Source organism: Podarcis cretensis (assembly GCF_951804945.1).
Source record: "Podarcis cretensis genome assembly, chromosome: 6".
Taxonomy (NCBI): domain Eukaryota; kingdom Metazoa; phylum Chordata; class Lepidosauria; order Squamata; family Lacertidae; genus Podarcis; species Podarcis cretensis.
Window position 1 is genome coordinate 53,772,342 of NC_137175.1, and position 19,232 is coordinate 53,791,573.

The following is a 19,232-nucleotide window of genomic DNA, read 5'->3' on the forward strand; positions in this document are numbered from 1 at the left end:
AGCCGGAGACGGGCCGGAGAAGGAAGGCGACTCTTGGCGCTTGCGCATTATAGACTGTGAAGGCCTTTGCCCGTAATAGAAGGAGAGGGTCGAAGAGAGGATGCGCGGGAGAGAACGCTGCGCGCGCGAGAGACACCCATTTGTTAGCGAGGCAGGATGAGCCTCTCAGAGCAGGCAGGATAGAGCAAAGCCGGGCTCGCTGCTGCCGCTGCCCGCCCTTCAGCCGCAGGAATGTGGGCGGTGGGGCGGCCTCCCTACTGGCTGGGACCGGGAAAGCTGAGTGACAGCCATCAAATCAGGAGCAGCAGCCCGAGGCGTTTTTTTATGGTCGTGGCGCTGAAAGTCGAGTGGTAGGGTTACTCTGCCCTCCCCAAGTCCAAGATATCCCATAATAGCAGAACAGTAGCGTGGGCGGGGCGAGGGGGGCGATTGCCCGCGGCGCACATTTCTGAGGGGCGCAACCAGGTGCCCCCCATGACACCATCGTTTAGGATTCCTGAGTGGCAAGTCCCATGCCTCGCCCACTCGGCTTCAGAGCAGAGTTCTACCTCATTTTGTCAACCCCTTTCTCTATCTTATCACGCGAGCTCTTTTTGGACACCAAAGAATCCCCGTGTTTCTCAAGGGATGTTAGCTTTGCCCCCACCCCCTTTATTTTCGGCCTTCCCATTCTCCTAGCATTTGGTATGCATTTTTCCTGTGGTATGCTCGCCTGAGAAACAATGCACACACCAAGTTATTTTCTGCATATACTGCACCGCAAGCGACAATCCTTATTTTTCTTCATTGTGGAATTGCTGCTGCTTGTGCATGTGCTCACACATTTTTCACATGTTCCACATGTCACCATCATAAGGCCAGCCCATACTACTACAGTATTATTATTTTTTTACATTTCGTCTGGATTTCCACTTGCTGCAGAAAATTCAGAAAGTAAAAATATATGATATATCTGCAGTTACTAATGGTGCGAAAGTTCAGTGGTTTTGGGGGTGTATGTGGATGATTTGTCATGCTTTCACCTCACCTGTTTCCTGTGGCTAACTATGCACCTTGACTGGAGTGAGTGAGCATTGTTTGCTGTTACACCTGGCAGTAATACTACTTCAATCATGATACACCAGACCTACTGCCAAGCAATCTGGTCACTTCAGGAGTCATGATGCTAAAGAGAAGAAACATTTGCATTTTTAAAATAAAAAATGAGATAAATTAGTATACTGTATAATTTAACTTATTTAGAAGACAGGGCTTGTAGGAAAATGGCAGCTCTTGTAAGCCTTACAAGTGTTAAGGGAGGGTAAAGTTCCCTTACTTATACAGTGGTACCTCAGGTTAAGTACTTAATTTCTTCCGGAGGTCTGTTCTTAACCTGAAGCACCACTTTAGCTAATGGGCCTCCTGCTGCTGCCGCGCCACCGGAGCACCATTTCTGTTCTCATCCTGAAGCAAAGTTCTTAACCCGAGGTACTATTTCTGGGTTAGCGGAGTCTGTAACCTGAAGCGTATGTAACCCAAGGTACCACTGTAATGGCTTCAACTTTGTACTTTGTACTTGAAATAATGTTGCACCACCGTTTCTATAGTTGGTCTCTGTCCTAACTAGCAAATACAAACATTATCATATGCAGAAATGCACTCTTAAATACTGAAATACTATTTAGATTAAGATTTATTTTTTCACACGTCACCACAGATGTTCATATCACTTGGACATATTATCAGACAGTGCTGTTTAATAGAGAGATCAGGGACATGTGGCTCTCCAGATTTTGTTGGACAACAGTTCCCATAATATCTTACCATTGGCCATGCTGGTTGGGGCTAGGTGGGGTCCAAAATCATCTGGAGGGCCACAGATCCCCCCCCCCGCCCCTGGTTTAAAGTAAGTGGTTTAACCAGTTTTGAAATGCACATGGATCAATTGCAGTAGTCTGATTGCAACTGTTTGAAACTTGACTCTTGAGGGTTTGATAACCTAACACCACTTTTACAGTTCCTGGGGTTTGATAATGGAGACCACAAATCATCCCAGTAGGAGGGAATCCTTAACATTTCTCCAAGTTATACAACAGGAGGTGGATGCTTCCAGCAGGGGGCACAACTGCAACATGTTTTAAATACAGTGATTAATATAGGAGGAGGGTTAACAATTGTGGAAGTGGCCACTTCCATTATTAAGGTTTTGTAGATAATCTAAAAAAAAATCCCTATTCCATTTGTTTAGCTTTGTAGCATAATGGGTCAGAATACCGGGAACAATGTCACAGCAGAATAGAAGGGGTGGGGACTCTTCTGTTTAGTTCCCACCTAGTATGAGGTTCATAAAACAGGATTTATAAAATTGGTCAGTGCAAAAACATACCAGGTGAATGACAGGCTGCACATAATGCATTTTTTTGCTCCAGATTTACATGCTGATACCAGAAACAATTTTACTATTCATTTATAACAATTTTTGCTTAACAACTCCTGCCTTTAAATCCTTTGCTTTCCCTCTTCTGAAAATTTTACTTATTGGAATGTTCAATATTTCTCTCACTAATTTTCTCAAAGGGACATAGGCAACTCTTAAAGCATACAATGGTTTTCCAGTGACATCATTTGTTTAGAATTTGAGTCACCAGTAAAAAGATTTGCTGATGTACTGAGGTTTCCAGAATGCCTCTCTGAAATTAAAGTTCTCAATAGTTGCAGACTATACAGAAAACGTAGCTCCATGTTTTACATTTTGAAGTTTTCTGTGCAGGGGTGACCAGCTTCTTTGTTGCTGGGAGCTACTGTCACAAGTGTATTTTGCCACACACAACTGACTCCATCACGTTATCAAGCAGTAAGAGGGGTTTGCAGTTGCAGGCTCATGGCTGGGGCACCCCATACAAGGAGAGATGTAGCATTACAATGTGGATACTTTCTTTGTTAGAATGTTTTAAGAACAACTTTAGTTTCGGTCAAAAAGCGTTTTACCATACCTTTATTTGGCAGGATTGCCAGAAGATAAATAAATTGATTTGGGAACCAAGTGGCTTATGACTTGGTTAATAGCCATCCCTGATAAAATTATTAAAGACTGAAAGAACAGTGAGTGTTTCTGATTTCTGCAGCAATGTTACATAGGCTGCATCTACTAAAATGATATCTTTTACAGAAGGAGTGGGGAACCTGTGGCCCTCCAGATGTTGTTGGACTACAACTCCCACCATTCCTGATCTTTGGCTATGCAGGTTGGAGTCAATGAGAGTTGGAGTCTAGCAGCATCTGGAGGCTGCAGGTTCCCTATCCCCGTTATAGAGAATCTGGGGTGGGGCATTACTGTCAGGACAAGAACAGTGAAATAGGATATGCCTAACCCAACGCTAAAAATGCACATGGGAGCATAATTGTATAACAAAACTACAGAGGGAAAGGAGGCTCCACGTGCAGCTTTTCCAGCTCCTGTAGGACTGTGACATAAAAGCTGTGCTTGCCAGAGCCCCTACAAAATCTTCCTCCTATGTTATAGGAGTTTTACATTTGATATGTATAGCTGAGAGCAGTGTTGTTTAAACTATTAAGCCTGGATACAATCCACTGAGGCAGCTTGTTTTTATGAGTAAACATCCCAAGCGCTGCTTGTAAAACCTCAGTGTTACATTATGCTAGTTACAGTACATTTCATTTCCCCCTTGGGGACAATCACCTTCTTGAGAAGGAAAATGGCTTAACAAGGAAATTAACTCTAGAGTCTGTGTAATTAATTGATCACAGCTGTGTTGAGTGAGAGGAGACTCAGAAGCTTAATTTGCCAAGGATTCAATGTGTCCGTTCCAGAGTTGGGGTAAACCAGGGACACAGCAGGGCTCAGGAGTTAAGGGGTGTGGTCCCCCACTGCAAGAGCTGCAGAGGAGTGAAAGAAAAAATATGTACACACACATATTTCTCTTCTCAGGATTCACGCTGCTTGTAACTGTAGTAACTGTTTAGTCAGCACACACAAAAAGGAGAGGAAACTGTACCGATTCGTTGGGAAAACAATCAAAATCCACAATTGAACAATGCCTTCACTGGGACCAGCTTTAGTGTCACAAAGTAGCCAGCAAGATTTGACAGAAGTTTTGTCAATGTTTCCCTCATAACAAAAATATTTCCTTCAATAGTTAAGAGCCAGTTATTTCATTATGGCCATCAGTTGAAGCTACTAGACCCGGTTCCACATACGTGTAGTTCTAAGTATTGCCTGTAATGTGTAAGATGACCTTATGAGAAATGGTTGAGGGAAGTGAGTATGTTTAGCCTGGTCCAGAGGAGACTGAGAGGAGATATGATAACCATCTTCAAATATCTAAAGGATATCATGGAGGATGGAGAAGGCTTGTTTTCTCCTGCTTCAAAGACTAGGATCTGAACCAATTGATTCAAGTTACAAGAAAGGAGATTCCAACTAAACATCAGGAATAACTTTCTGAAAGAGCTGTTTGCCTGTGGGAAAAGATTGCTACCAGAGGTTGTGGGCTCTCCTTCACTGGAGGTTTTAAAGCAGCGGTTGGATGGCCACCTGTCATGTATGATCTAGTGGGGTGGACTAGATAGGGTCCCTTCCAACTCTACAATTCTTTAAATCTATGACAAGAGGGCCCACCAGAGGACACTGGCCAGGGCCTTCTCAAACCTGGAGCAAGCACTGGCTTCTGCTAGGGCATTATTTGCCCACTCTGGTCCCTCCTAACAGTAGCAGGCTCCTGTACAGTATCCTGAGTTTTATTGACTCTCGTATCAATAACTGAAAATCCTGGGGATGATCAGGTAGATCCCAATATTCTGGAGCAGGAAGGTTTTTAGTAGACACCCAGTAGGTTCAAAAATTGTCCATGGTCAAAGCTAGAGAGACCTGGTATCCTTTTTCACAAATATTAATAGAGGTGCATGTAATGCTGGGCTTCTCATATGTCTTTTGGAAGGGTATTGTTACCTATGGTTTTTTACTTACTTCATGCTTAGTTAAGACTTCAATTGCTCTTCTATTTTTTTCTTGTTTTTATCTAAGGAACTAGAGGGCCATCATTACTTCATCCATTTCACCCCTTGCAGACCTCCCAAGAGCAGCCATTATGGTAATGTTGAATTCCACACTCAGTTTTTCCTGGTTTTCTCCCTCCCTCCCTCCCTTCTGTATCCTTATCCTTATTATTAGTTTTTACAATTATTTTCACTGCTTATGTCTGTAACCCTTCTATTGTGAAAAATGACAATATAACATTTTTTAAAACTATGTTAGGCAGAGGTGGGACGCGGGTGGCGCTGGGACGCGGGTGGCGCTGTGGGTAAAACCTCAGCGCCTAGGACTTGCTGACTGCATGGTCGGCAGTTCGAATCCCCGCAGCAGGGTGCGCTCCCATTGCTCGGTCCCAGCGCCTACCAACCTAGCAGTTTGAAAGCACCCCCGGGTGCAAGTAGATAAATAGGGACCGCTTACTAGCAGGAAGGTAAACGGCGTTTCCGTGTGCTGCGCTGGCTCGCCAGAGCAGCTTCGTCACGCTGGCCACGTGACCCGGAAGTGTCTGCAGACAGCGCTGGCTCCCGGCCTCTAGAGTGAGATGAGCATACAACCCTAGAGTCTGTCAAGACTGGGCCGTACGGGCAGGGGTACCTTTACCTTTACCTTTAGGCAGAGGTCATATTTTGTAATTTGTTAATAGTGCTGGGAATTGTAGCTGGGGGGGGGGGTCTAACAACCATCAACACCCAACAAACTGCAGTTCCCAGGGGTCTTTGGGATAAATGTATGGTGTGGGTTTGACTTCACTTGTTGCCAAGTATCTAATCGATGAAGGCAAGCAGAACTCCAGAGTTCAAATCAAGTGACATATGCCAAAGGTAACAGGCAGGAATTGTTAAAACTGCCGATATCTCCAGCCTGGAGCTTTATCCCACTTCCTTTTGTAGGGCTGCTAGGAGGCTGAGACCAGATTAGTGAAGAGTGCAGTTACGTCTGGTTGCCATGGAAACCGCTCAGTACGGATACAGCTAAACAGAGCTGGAAGTGGGTTCTGAAAGAACCTAATAATACAATTCTGCAATTCATTAGGATTTGCAGGTGCACTGCTTCCTTGCTCACTTGTGTATTCATTAACTGGCTTTGTAATTCTATTATGCAGTGTAAGTAAATGAGTGAAGGGATTAAGCCAGCAGCTGATTTATGTTGCCTTTCAGCATGATGTAACCTTGTATCCCGATGTTGTTGGACTTCAGCTTCCATATCCCCAGCCAGCTGGGGTCAGGGATGATGGGAGTTAGAAGTCCAACAACATCTGTGGACCCTAGGCTGAAGAACACTGATGAAGTGGCCTACTCTCCCAAATGAAGGGAGCAGGATGAACTGAAATAATCAAACTAGAGTCAGCACCCAACTAGCTACAGCAGTCAACATGGTGCCCTCCAAATGTTGTTGGACTACAATTTTTATCACTCCAGGCAGCTTGGGCAATAGTCAGTAATGATGGGAGTTGTAGTCCAGCAACATCTAGACAATTCAAAGTGTTATCACAAATGAAGCCATAAATGACTCAGGTCTAGGATGCCTAAGGACTGCTGCCCTCCCATGCCATTTTGCCCACACTCTGAGATCTGGTGAAAAGGCCCCTTTGTGGATCCTGACATTGACTGATGATGTACAACAGGGTCTTTTCTGTGCCAGCCCCCTGTGATGGAACTCTCTCCTGTGGAGGTTTGTTTGCCTCCCTCTCCTTTCAGCTTCTGCCACCAAGTGAAGGCCATTTTCTTGAGGTAGGCTTTCGGTTAGCCATGCCATTTTTAATGGTGGTTGATGCTTTCGTTATCTGCCACACTGTTTACTTTTCAGGCTTTTAATTTTTTTAAGTTATTTTAATTGTTCAGTCACTTTATTGTATTTTCGTGTGTGTGGCTGATGGCCACCCTGAGTATTGTTTTAATAGTGGAAAGGTGCAACATGCGTCACTTTAAAACCTAAAGAAACCCTGGCACTTAGAATGTCTCCACACCTTCCTCTTTCGGCTCCTTCAGCTTCTTTATTTTGTCCAACTTGAGGCGACAGAACTGCTCTTCATCACTTCTGCTGCTGCTGCTACTATTACCGGTGGCCCTCTCCTCCAAGAGCTTGACGACCTTGCTATCCATCTCATCCATTTGCAGGCACAGGCAGGGGGAGTCACTTACCTTCAGTGAATCTCCCCACATGCTCTCGCACATGTCAGTCCCATTGCCATACATCTAGGAGTCAGAGAAACAAAACTGTTTAAATTTACGACATCCAATGCAATAGACACAAAATGAAATGGCTCTTGATGACACTTTGCAAAATTGGGCCACATGTTCCTCCTGCTCTAGATCTTTCTACTACGCCATGCTTGGAAAAGCTTGGTCCAGGATTAACAACAGCCCATGTAGGGCACATAGCACTCACCCTCCACTGCTCCTTTCTGCCATTTGTACAAATCGGGGGGCAGGGAGCGGCTGATTGCTTTACTGTATGAGTTAAAAGCAATGGAAATAAAGAGACAAATCCTCTTCCCTCAGTGCGCTGTCCAGCTCTATTCCTTTTGGATCTTAGTCACTTTTCTTTTCAGCTGTGAGCCAACTCAAACAGAAATCTCAATTTTCTTTGCTTCCACAAGAACATAGGAAGCTGGCTTATACAGTGTTTCCATCTAGCCCATTTTTTAACCTGCTCTCACTGGCAATTGCTCCCTAGGCCAGGGCTCAACAAACTTTTTCAGCAAGGGGCCGGTCCACTGTCCCTCAGATCTTGTCGGGGGCCAGACTATATTTTGAAAAAAAAAAACAAAAAAACAAATTCCTATGCCCCACAAATAACCCAGAGATGCATTTTAAATAAAAACACACATTCTACTCATGTGAAAACGCCAGGCAGCCCCCACAAATAGCCCAGAGATGCATTTTAAATAAAAGGACACATTCTACTCATGTAAAAACACGCTGATTCCGATTTAGAAGGCTGTTGGGCCAGATTCGGCCCTGGGCCTTAGTTTGCCTACCCATGCTCTAGGCTCTCAGAGGTTTTGCCTATCACTAGTTAGCCTGATCCTTTTAACCAGGAACTGAAGTATGGACATTTTTGCATGCGAAGCATGGTCGCATCCACACCATACATTTAAAGCACACTTTAAATAAAGAAGCGTGGGAACTGTAGTTTACCCCTCACATAATTTTGATTCTCACCACCCTTAAACTACAATTCCCAAGATTCTTTGGGGGAAGCCATGTTATTTAAGTGTATGGTGTGGATGTCACCCAAGTCATCTCTAGCTGAGATACACGGCCCCTTTCCGTCTTGCCAAATGTAGAAGCAGCAACATACTTTGGGATGTGATTGGGCAGCACATGGCAGTGGTTTGATGAATAGACTGCAAGCTGGTAAATTAGCATGTATTATGGGCCATTATTAAAGGGCAAAATTGATATTGCTTTGAGAAAGTAATCAGCAAGCCCGTGTGGTAGTTAAGAGTGGCAGACTATGACTGGGAAGACTCAAATTGAAATCCCCACTCAGCTTTAAAGCCCATTGGATAACCTAGGGCCAGTCACTACTTCTCAGCCTAATGCACCTCATAGAGTCATTGTGTGGATAAAAATGGAGAGGAACCATGCATAATGCCTTGAGTTTCTTGGCGGAAAGGTGCAATGTAAAAGTTAGGAATAAATACAAAACCTGCATCCTTTTAATCTAGATCAGCGATTCCCAAAGTGAGGACTGTTAGTGAAATAAGCAGGTTCACAAAGGCCCTCTATGTACTCACTGTTCTTCCTTTATTTCCTTTCAATCAGCCTCCACTAGGGCTGGATAATTAACTTGTGTCTCTGAATCGGAGGTGCTTGAGATAAATTCAGTCTGCTATGTTAGATCCACTTCTCCAAGAGAAAGTCCTCTGCACAGACATGCAAAGTATTGCACTGTCAATTCCTTCCAATGCAGATGAAGCAGAATTATTTGCCTTAAGATAATTTTTGTGTCTTTGTATGATCACTCTGGACATGACTTCTGAATGAAAGTTCACAGCAGTGCACAAACACAGGTGTTAAGTTCCTCCTTTCACTGTAAAACAATTATCTTTTAATTCAGAAAAAGTAGATCAGCTATTGGAAACTTGGAAAACATATTTTTAGATATATCTATTTCTAACAAATAACGCATCACTTCATTTTAACACATGGTTTAGAATTTGTCTTATGGATGTCACAATTTAGAAATTCAGTTAAGTGACTTGTTGCAGATTATTGTTAATCTTTACTACTCTACTACTGTGCACAAGTTCTACTAAAGGACATTGGAATACCGGTGGAGTTTGAGTAGGTGAGTTTTTTCTTGTTGAAGGAACATCTACTAGACTAGGTCCCTGGTGTTGAATGCAGAGCTATATGTAGCCTTCTGGCTACATCACATAGGTGCACTGTTTGTGGTTCATTATGATACACTACCTCATGGTAGGGGATGCACGCGTTCTTACAGTGGTTTTCTCCTTTTTCATCAATTGCCCAGTCTGTCAGCCAGTTGCTAACACAAGTGAAGTCATTTTTACAAGCTTCATACCTGCAAGGTAAAGAAAGCATAGATGACTGATTTATGTGCCATCTCTCATAAATCAACACAGAGGAAGGTGTGTAGGCTGGGCTGATAGCATTTGCTTCCATTCCATTAGCTCAAAGCTGTTGCATCACTCTGTTGACTCATGCTAAGCTTGTGGTTTACTAAGACCCCTAGATCCTTTTCACATGTACTACTGGAAAGCCAGGTGTCCCCCATCTTATATCTGTGCATCTGGTTCTTCCTGCCTAAGTGTAAAACCTTGTGTATTGTTTTTGTATGGTGAATGTGAATGTGGAAAATTTGTAAATGTGAAAATTATAAACAAAATATAGAACACTGCATTCGTTCCTATTGAAATTCATTTTGTTAGTTTGGGCCCAGTTCTCCAATCTGTTAAGGTCAGTAACAGGGTCCTACACACCTCTCACACACAATCCCTCTCCTTTCCACCTCTCATTTCCAGCTCAGTAAATGCCAGCTGATCTAACAGGAGAAGTGAATGAGCCTGTATTCCTCACAGCGTTGTGGCATCCCACTTTAGTGCAACCTTATGCCCTTTAAAAAAAAAAAAAAGATTATAAAGATGATGGTGGACTCTCCTTTCATGGAGGTTTTTAAGCAGAGGTTGGGTGGCCATCTGTCATGGATGCTTTAGCAGAGACTCCTGCATTGCAGGGGGTTGAACTAGATGACCCTTGGGTCCCTTCCAACTCTAAGATTCTATGATTCTGTGTATTGTTGTGCTAAAAGTTCAGTTGTTTCCACTAAAACGGCATCAATAGGAAGTATGTGTAAGTAGTGACATCACCAAGAAGCAAATTTAAGTCTATGCATTGCCAGAGTAGCCAAGCTCTGCAGTACTATAAATGTTGGATTAAAAAACACCTAGAACATTTGTGATCTGAAAAGTAACGTTTGGGTGGTAGGGAAGCTATGGGCCATGCAAAGCTCATAACAGATGCTGTGTGATCCAGAGTGTTTTGATGGTGTGAACTGCCCTGTATGCAAGATCACATATGACCATCCTGATACCCACAAGAGCACAAATCACCTTGAATACATACTAAAATTCCTGTCTGCAGGGGCCCTCAGTAACAGGTGAACCAGTTCCTTTGACCTTGTTTTCAGCTAGAAAATGCTTAAAGAATAACATGTTTGCATAAACTGGACTTTGAAGCATGATTTCTTGTTTGGCAAGAGAATGTATCTAAATTTTAACAGAATTAAGCACAGTTCTTTCTTATGTACTCAGCATATTACAGTGGTACCTCGGGTTAAGAACTTAATTCATTCTGGAGGTCCGTTCTTAACCTGAAACTATTCTTAACCTGATGTACCACTTTAGCTAATGGGACCTCCTGCTGCTGCTGCGCCGCAATTTCTGTTCTCATCCTGACGCAAAGTTCTTAACCCGAGGTACTATTTCTGGATTAGCGGAGTCTGTAACCTGAAGCATATGTAACCTGAAGCGTCTTTAACCCGAGGTACCACTGTATTAGTTTACAAATACCAGGTCAATAAGTTTGTATTTGGCTTTAGTCACACCATTTATATGAATGCAATCTGTGCTTAAAAATAAAGGCGTGATATGAACACACTTTTAAGATTCTGTGTCTTTTACAGCATGTTTTTTTCAAAAGCTGACACTGTATGATGATTATGTTGCCATGGAAATTAATGAAAAAATATGTTTGAGTCATAATAACACTAGCAACATTGGCTCCCCTCCTCCTTTCATCTTTTGCCAGCCTTTTTAGCCTGTATCTTGTAGAAGTTTGCCTTGGCAAAACTCAAGCAAACCCCCTAACTTCTGACTGGGATCAAAGAAACCATTTTGTATAATCACATTAATATTATAAATAAGAAGCATGCCTTAGTTTAAATATGGTTAGTGGAAAGATTAGTTCCTGTCAGTAAGGTAATAGTTTTAAAATTAATATTGTTTAAAGAGGTTAATTACAAATTAATCTTAAAGAACTACAAATTAAAAGGGGACGACGACATAAAAACTACCTTAGATCATGGTTTGCTAGAAGAATCTATTGTTTAAAATGCTATAAAGGCATCTCTTCAGTTTATTATTCCTGTCTGGTCATGAAAATATATAAATATAATAGAAACTCCAAGAGCTGCAGGCTCCTATGAACATCTCAGTTGACTCTTCCGGGCAATTTTTAGCAGATGTAGTAAGATTTTGAAATTAAGATTAGCTCCTAAAGGTAATGTTTTCATTTCTTACAGGTGTAAAAATCTGCCCATAAGCAGTGCCTGCGATAATGTGCTAATGCCAGGGTGAACGTTCATCTTCTCAAAGCAGGTTTGCTATTTAGACGTGACTTGTGTGACGACGTTGAAATTTACACTGCAGCTTTAAAGCAGAGATGGGGAAGCTGTGGGCTTCCAGAAGTTGTTGAACTCCAGCTCCCATCAGCCTAGCCAGCAAGGGCAGATGTGGCCGGACTCCAGCTTCCCCACCTTTTCTCTAAAGCCACTGAGAAAGCAAGAAAATAAGTTGCCACACTTATTTCTTCTTTGGCCTCTCTGTCTGTGTCTCCACTGCTTGCTGCATGGCCTGCTCATGGGAGTTGGCGGTGGGCAGAGTAGGTGAAAGGACTAACAAAGGAAAGGACAAAATAAGTCTCTATTGCTTCTCCGTGTTGCAGCCTGGCAATATTGCTTGCGACATGTGTGTCATTGCTGAATTTTGTATTGCCTAAAGTCCCGCTTTTCAAGGCTATGTACTGTCAATACAAGTAGGGATGATATAACGCCCGTTCTGATTAATATTCTAGGTCAGGTTTTTTAAAGGACATTTCAACAATTACAGACAAAGGGAGAGAAGGTTAAAGGAAAGGAGAAGGCAGCATGTCCCTGATCCTTTTCTCAAGTGGGAACAGGATCAGAGACTAATCGCCTGCTCCCTTCCACAGCCCTCACCATAGGCAATATAATGACTTGTCTTTCATTTCCAGCTCTGAGCGACAGGATAGTGAATTAGCAGCACACTTTCTCTTTCCCCTAGTGCTTCTCTGAAGGCTTGGGCAGGGCAGGATATGCACACAGCTGTCTCTTCCTTCTGCAGCTCCTTCCCCTTCTCAAGAGCTCTCAAGAGCATTGGCTTTCCAGGATGGTTATTTTGCAGCTGTGATCGTCAGATCCAACAGGGAACTACTTTAATTACTGTACAGGAGGGGGATATGTCACAAGCACAGCTTCTCCTTTCATTCTAGCACTATGACAGGAAAAGCTCTGTTTAATCTCTGCCTGGTCAAACTATTGAAAACTCTGGAGGCCCACCTTGTACTGGATCTGACAAACTTACTTCCATGCTGCCAACAAATGATAAAATAGTCACTAGATTGCAGCCCACTAGAATGCATTCACACTCAGAAGTTAGTCCCATTTATTTCAGTTGGATTTACTTCTAAATAAGAGTGTAGAAAAGTAGATACTTTATCAATTACTTGGTTTGCCTTTTATTTTTTTTTAAGTGCTTTATGATGACCCAGCTTTAAAGTATACTGAGGGCTGGAGAAATAGGATATCAGGATATCTGGAGAAAAACCATATGGTGTACAGTGTCAAAGAAATGGAATAATAACACAAAAGCAATGTACTTTCCCAAAGTATGATTCACCAGAGAGATCTGTTTTCATTTAAAACAAATCCTTATGTCAGTGCTGAGAATTATTAAATGTGTCAAGTTCACCATTTCCTCTGTAATTGTCCAAGGACTCTTTGGCAGGTGGGTTGGAAAGGGAAGCTACCCCTAAGGGCTCTCCAAAGTCCACATATATGCTGAAAAATGAGCTTTTGGTGCAGGAAATTCCAAGCCATTAGAAAGAAAGAGGAAAGCTTGAAGTAAGATTCCTTATGTCCCTTAAAGTCAAGTTCTTGTTTCTTCTGAACACTGTGAAAATTACCCTTTACAACAAAGGTTCAGAGGATTTTGAAATAAGGATCTCTGTAGGATGTGGGGAATGGGGATCTCCTTAGCAGCCATGCAGTATGTTAAACAGATTCTACTGTCTATATAACAAAAGAGTTCTGCAACTTCTGCCTTGGGTATACAGGAGAAGTAGAAACATTGTTCAAAGCTTTCCCAGCATATAGCTTGAAGTAGACTCATTTGTGGGTCAATAACTTGAGCACCCTAGGTCAAATCCAGCTGTTTGAAGAATGCTACCTGGTCCCCCAGTTGTCAACCTAGAGGTTAAAGTGTTGTGGATAAGTGGTATCTGGGATGCCAGAGCAGTGTTAGAAGTGCTGCTCGCTATTCCTCACTCTCTTTTCAAAGTGTTCCTCAGTGAATTAGATGATGGCCAGAGATAGGTGCAATATATTGTCCATAGTGTGAGGAACTACTAATATTTTATCGTTTGGGAACAAGTCTGCTCAAATGAACACCACCCCCAGAGAGCAGACATCAATCCAGAAAGCTCCATCTAAGGTCTTGAACATGCCCCGTGGGATCTGTAACTCTGTTATTTGAACAGAGGTCTATCAGCAACCTCTGCTTCTTGTCAAGAAACAGAAGTTCAAATCTCCACTGTACATGTGGAGCTTGTTGTGTGGTTCTCTAGATTATTGCAAGATGTTCAGGAACTTTGTCATCAGTTCTACAGAGCTAAAGTGTTGTAGAATAAAGTTGTCCATCAGTAGAACTGGCATGTGTGTTGTATTGTTTGCCTTTATCTTAAAATAAGGGGCATGTTGTAAAACAGGCACAGGGATGTAATGGGGTGGTGGGAATGTCAGGGTTGTGTTCAAAATAGTGCTAAGGCGAATGTTCTGTCAGTGCAAGGTTTTGTGCATATCCGATTCAAGGTGTTAGTACTAGCATACAAAGCCCTAAATATCTTGGGACCCAAGAATCAAGAGTTCCTGCTTCAATATCAACCACACTGAGGTGTGTCTGTCACCCTAATTGTTAACCATCAAGAGGAATTTTATAACTTCCTTGTTTACCTGGGCATTTGATGGCTGAAAGATACTGTTTTATTAAAATGAGAAGCATAATCCCCAACTTACCAGTCATCACAGAAGTTTTGGCACATGGGAACAGACACAATAGCAGCTGTGTAGTGGGGATGTGCCCAATGTGCAATATATGGTGAACACCTGTAAAAGCATTCTATCTTCTTCAGATAGCTCTGACATCTGTTGCATTAGAAATAACCATTGTTATTACATGAAAAACAACTAGCATTGCATATGTGGCTACCTCTATGCTCTAGGAGATCAGCCTGCATTTTTCCAAAGATCTTTATTGGAATGCAACACTTTAGGCTAGGTTAGGGTACCAAGGCAACATTATTTATTATTTTTATTATTCATTTCATTTCTATAACGCTTTATAGTTTAAAGAAAAAATCTCAAAGCGGTTTACAATAAAATTAGAGTTCTGCCGTTCAGCCCCTGGCACTCACATATTTCAAGACCTGCATGTATTTATGGTATACAATACACAGGAGAATAATGTGCCATTGCTTTATCCTAACACCTTTGACTTCCTCTACTTAAATGGTCAGACACTCTGTAATAGAACTTATTTGGTTATGGAACACATACTATCCACAGGCATCTGTTCCAGTTCTATGGAGATTCTGCCATTATGCCTTATCAGGCAAGTGTTATTTGCAACAGTCTTGCAGTGTTCAGTGTTCCTACTTAGGGTTTCAGCCAGCCAGCTTCATCCTTTCCCAGGATACTCTATTCCATTTCACCTCCCCCCCCCCTTAGTTTTCCAACCTCCATCCCAAACAATAGTTGGTCAGCATTTCTAAGAGCCATTGAACTTTTGCAAACTTCAGGGATCCCCAAGCCTCTAAATATTTCCCTCTGGTGCATGGATAGTAACATTTTGTCTACACAAGGGCCCACATCTGAAGAATAGGTTTTACTCAAATAATAAGTTTTACTCAAAATAGGCTCACTTAATTAATGACCTAACTTAGTCATACTTATTAGTTTTAATAGATCTGTTCTGGTTAAAATTTAGTTGAATGCCACTCTGACTTTGATAGGATGATGGGGGTAGTTGTGAACCATGTACTCTACAAAAATAAATAGGTTTGATGCAGAAATGCTTTTTATTCTGCAGTGAGCCTCTACTTTTATGTATTTTTTAAATTTTAAAATGCATACAATAAACTCTTCCCCTGTGTATACCTGCTGTGCTCTGATAATAATACAATATATTAAAGTCAATGAAATGTAAGTGTTCAGTCAAAAAAGAGGGGATGCTTCTGGCATATGGAAGTAGGGTTTCCAACCTTTTTTCTGCAATGGCTCCTGTTTTCAACAGTTCAACAACTGCACTGTCATGAAACGCATAACTGAACGCAATGCATTTCTGCATGCAATGCTACTGTTAAAGGTACACAAGCCATACCCCCAAAAAGGGCAGTAGCCTTATGCTGTGCTTTTCACAAAGTTATGCTTCATTTAAGAACCCTTGAATTAAGGAAAAAATTTGAATGCACTTGGAGAAAAAGAACAAGGGCAAGTCACTTACAATTTACTGTTATTGCCACATCGGTTCCAATAGGTGGTATTTACTTTAATCACTGGTGAATCAGCTAGTTCCTTTGTAATGTCTTCAGAGCAACAAGAGGCTGTGGGGAATTAAAAACAAATATATCTCATTCTGAAGGTTTACTTTGTAACGTACCGTAAGTTCCCACAGTGGTCCCTTAGTTAAAAATGGGAAGTGAGTTCCGTCATTATTTTTCATGTGCTTTTGTAAAATGAAAAAGATGCTACTAAAAACATGTTTTAAAACCAAAATACTATTGGGAAGTTAAAATTTACAAAGGAAATATCTTAATTAAATACTTCAAACTCAAATTTGATATTGGAAATGATAATTTAACATTATACAGATTTAAAATTATACAGTAATACAGATTTATTTTCATGCAAAAGAATGTGAGCTTCATTCCTTCAGTGCACTTATCATCTCTATATTAAAAAAAAGACTTGGGGGGGACCCTTTGGAAATCATGAACATAAGCTGAAATTGTTGATACTGACAAATTCATAAAGACAGTTCTTACCCCACTCCACCCAGCGCATGCCCCATTTAGAAGCAAAACCCTGATGCATAAAGCTCAGGCATAAACAGGATATCACACATTGTTAATTACAACAACCTAACATCATTCCTGGAGCAAGTGATAATAAGATTTCAACATGTGGGCCAAAACACACACATTCACTAAAATCCAATTGATGCAAATAACCAATTGGGCAGCTGACTTTTCTTGTGCCGTTGGATATATGGGTTATATATTGATATATCAATATAAAAACTTAACTTTAATAAATTCTTCAGGGCATCAAATTAATATGGGTGGCATCGGAGCTGGTTAGTTAATGTAAAGGCTAACTTAAATAGTTTTGCAAATATTTCACAGATTTCACGGGACTTACATTTGGAATATAGGGTGCATTCGTGCAAGTTATTCTCCTGGCTGGGTCTGTGCTTGTGAGCTGCTCCTTCCAGACATTGCCTCTTTCCACTGATTGACACTGCCGAGATAGCGAAGAACAGGAGCACTGAAAACCTTAGCATATTCTTGTTGCCGTTGTCTTTTTAATAGCCCTGTATGGAAATAGTACATTACGGTCAAAGAATTTGGGGATGGTGGGGAGCAAGCTTCATTAAATTTTCAGAAATAAATGTAGGGCATAACACACCTCTTGCTTCTTTCGTCTCTGAGATAGGCTGGAACACAAAATGCTGCTGCTCTTTCTTTCCTCTCTCTCTATATATATTGCCTGTCAGCAGAAATCCATAGTTTGTTTGCCAAGAAAAGTTCCCTGACCCTTTGCAAAGCTAACAGACTTATCTCAGGGTCAGTTGCAGCAAAGGCATAATAACTTAGTTTGGGCATAGTTTAGGATCCTGTCTCCAACAGTAGTCTGTCAGAAGACTCTAAAACAGACTGCACAATGTGACCCAATGCTGCTCAGGGAAGATATATTGAAGTTTAAGGCTCAGAAGCAGCTAGGCCATATTGTACCACACATTAACCTAAGAAGTTAGAGCAGGGCTTTTATAGAAGCAATACTGAGGCCATGGAATATCTAGCTAATTTTTGGCATGTCTGGTCAAGGGCTATGAGATTCATTGGGTAAGTTGGAAGTCAATGGGTGCCATTATTATTTTTTGTTATTTTGTATAGGCTTCACTGTATGATTTTTTTTTTATTTTAAGTCAGTTTTTTGACTTGACAGATGCTTAAGAACACCCCCCTTTTTTTAAACATGTGGATGCTAAAAGCCTGATTTTGCAGTCCTAGCCAGACAGCAAAACAAGGAGATTTATCAAGCCAATGGTAGTCTGCTCTCGACTCAAGTTATGCAGGCCTGTTATGGGAAGCTGTCTGATACTGAATCAGACCATTGGTACATCCAATTCATCTGGAGTGACTGGCAGTAGCTTTCTAGGATTCCAGATGGTGAATCTTTCCTAGCTCCCCCCCCCCCCCGCCACCATCCTGGATATTACTATTAACTGTATTAATAATTATAACTACTTGTCAATAGCATTTGACCATTGCACTGCTCATTTTAGTTTTTAAAAAGTCTGCTTGAATTTAAGTTCCAGTTTTTCCAAAAGGTAAAGCTGCCCAAGATTCTAAGAGCTTGCAAATGTTTGCCCTGGAAACCCATTTCAAACATTAGAATTAGAGTAGAGTCCAATTTCCTCACTGTGCCCTGACCAACTACAAGTTAAGATGACTTTAAAAACCAGGTCAACCTGCTAATATTTGACAGGGAAGCACTGCTTCCTAATACCTGAGGAATTGTTTTGCTCAGCTTTGCTTGACATATATATATATATATATATATATATATATGTGTGTGTGTGTGTGTGTCATTCCAGAAAAACCCCCCAAATCCAAGACACTTTGAGCTACACAAGAGCAAGACATGGTGTCCAAATAATTTAAACAGAAGGCGATTATGCAAGCACACAATATAAGATTTCATATCTGCTCTCTGTTTTGCCCCATGCTTGGGGAGAACAGCCTGATTCAAAAGGATGGCAAATCTGGAAGAGCATGAACAGGCACTGAGTCCGATCCTGAAGCTTCTAAAGGAGCCAATGCTTGGTTATAGTGCTTAAGCTTGAGTTCCTGACAATTATATTGCTCTAACAGGAGGTCTGAGAACAACAATGAAAGAAACTTTGGTAGTATCTACCTTCCGGCAGCAATTTGTACCTTGATGCTGCAAACTGTGAAAATCACTGCAATTTTTATTAGATTTTCATTTAAATATAGCTACATTACAGTACAGGGAAAAGAAGGGAGTTTCACTTCCCTCCTAGAAACTCAGTTTTTATTTTACTGCAGTTATGTATGGCCATATCATGCCATTGATGCTTTAGTTGAGATTTCTGCATTGCAGGGGGTCCAACTCCACAATTCTATGAGTATGTCTACTTGGTACTAGTAAGCCACGCTGAAGGTTCAATTGGGCTCATTTCGTATTTAAAGTTACAAATTGCATTGTTTATGAGTGGCCAGAGTGGGCAGTGATGTGGAACAAAGTAAAGCTGCTGCAATCTGTTCTGAATCTAGAGTGCTTTGCCTTTTCATATAATATTTAAAAATGTACTTAAAGAGTCTAGGGAACGGAGTCTTTCTGGATGTACCTT

General features: G+C 41.5%; 1 protein-coding gene and 1 long non-coding RNA gene across 5 annotated transcripts; one reads left to right on the plus strand and one right to left on the minus strand.

Moving 5' to 3' along the window:
• Positions 1-4: 4 nt before the first annotated feature.
• Positions 5-13,270, plus strand: LOC307218326. Of its 4 annotated transcripts, none has more exons than XR_013839891.1 (4): positions 5-350; positions 5,024-5,090; positions 11,804-11,879; positions 12,355-13,046. It is a non-coding gene; the product is annotated as an uncharacterized lncRNA (long non-coding RNA). The 4 variants fall into 4 exon arrangements; XR_013839892.1 differs by having other exon boundaries at positions 12-350; positions 12,371-13,046; XR_013839893.1 differs by adding an exon at positions 13,054-13,270 and having other exon boundaries at positions 93-350; positions 11,804-12,954.
• On the minus strand, positions 6,827-17,368 carry LOC307218307 (riboflavin-binding protein-like). The gene is made up of 6 exons (XM_079980550.1): positions 17,262-17,368; positions 16,997-17,168; positions 16,080-16,179; positions 14,594-14,722; positions 9,454-9,565; positions 6,827-7,227 (listed from the first exon to the last, which is right to left on the minus strand). Exons 2-6 carry the CDS (start codon positions 17,136-17,138, stop codon positions 6,982-6,984), a joined length of 729 nt encoding a protein of 242 aa, XP_079836676.1. The 5' UTR covers positions 17,139-17,168; positions 17,262-17,368; the 3' UTR covers positions 6,827-6,981.
• Between the last annotated feature and the right edge of the window lie 1,864 nt (positions 17,369-19,232).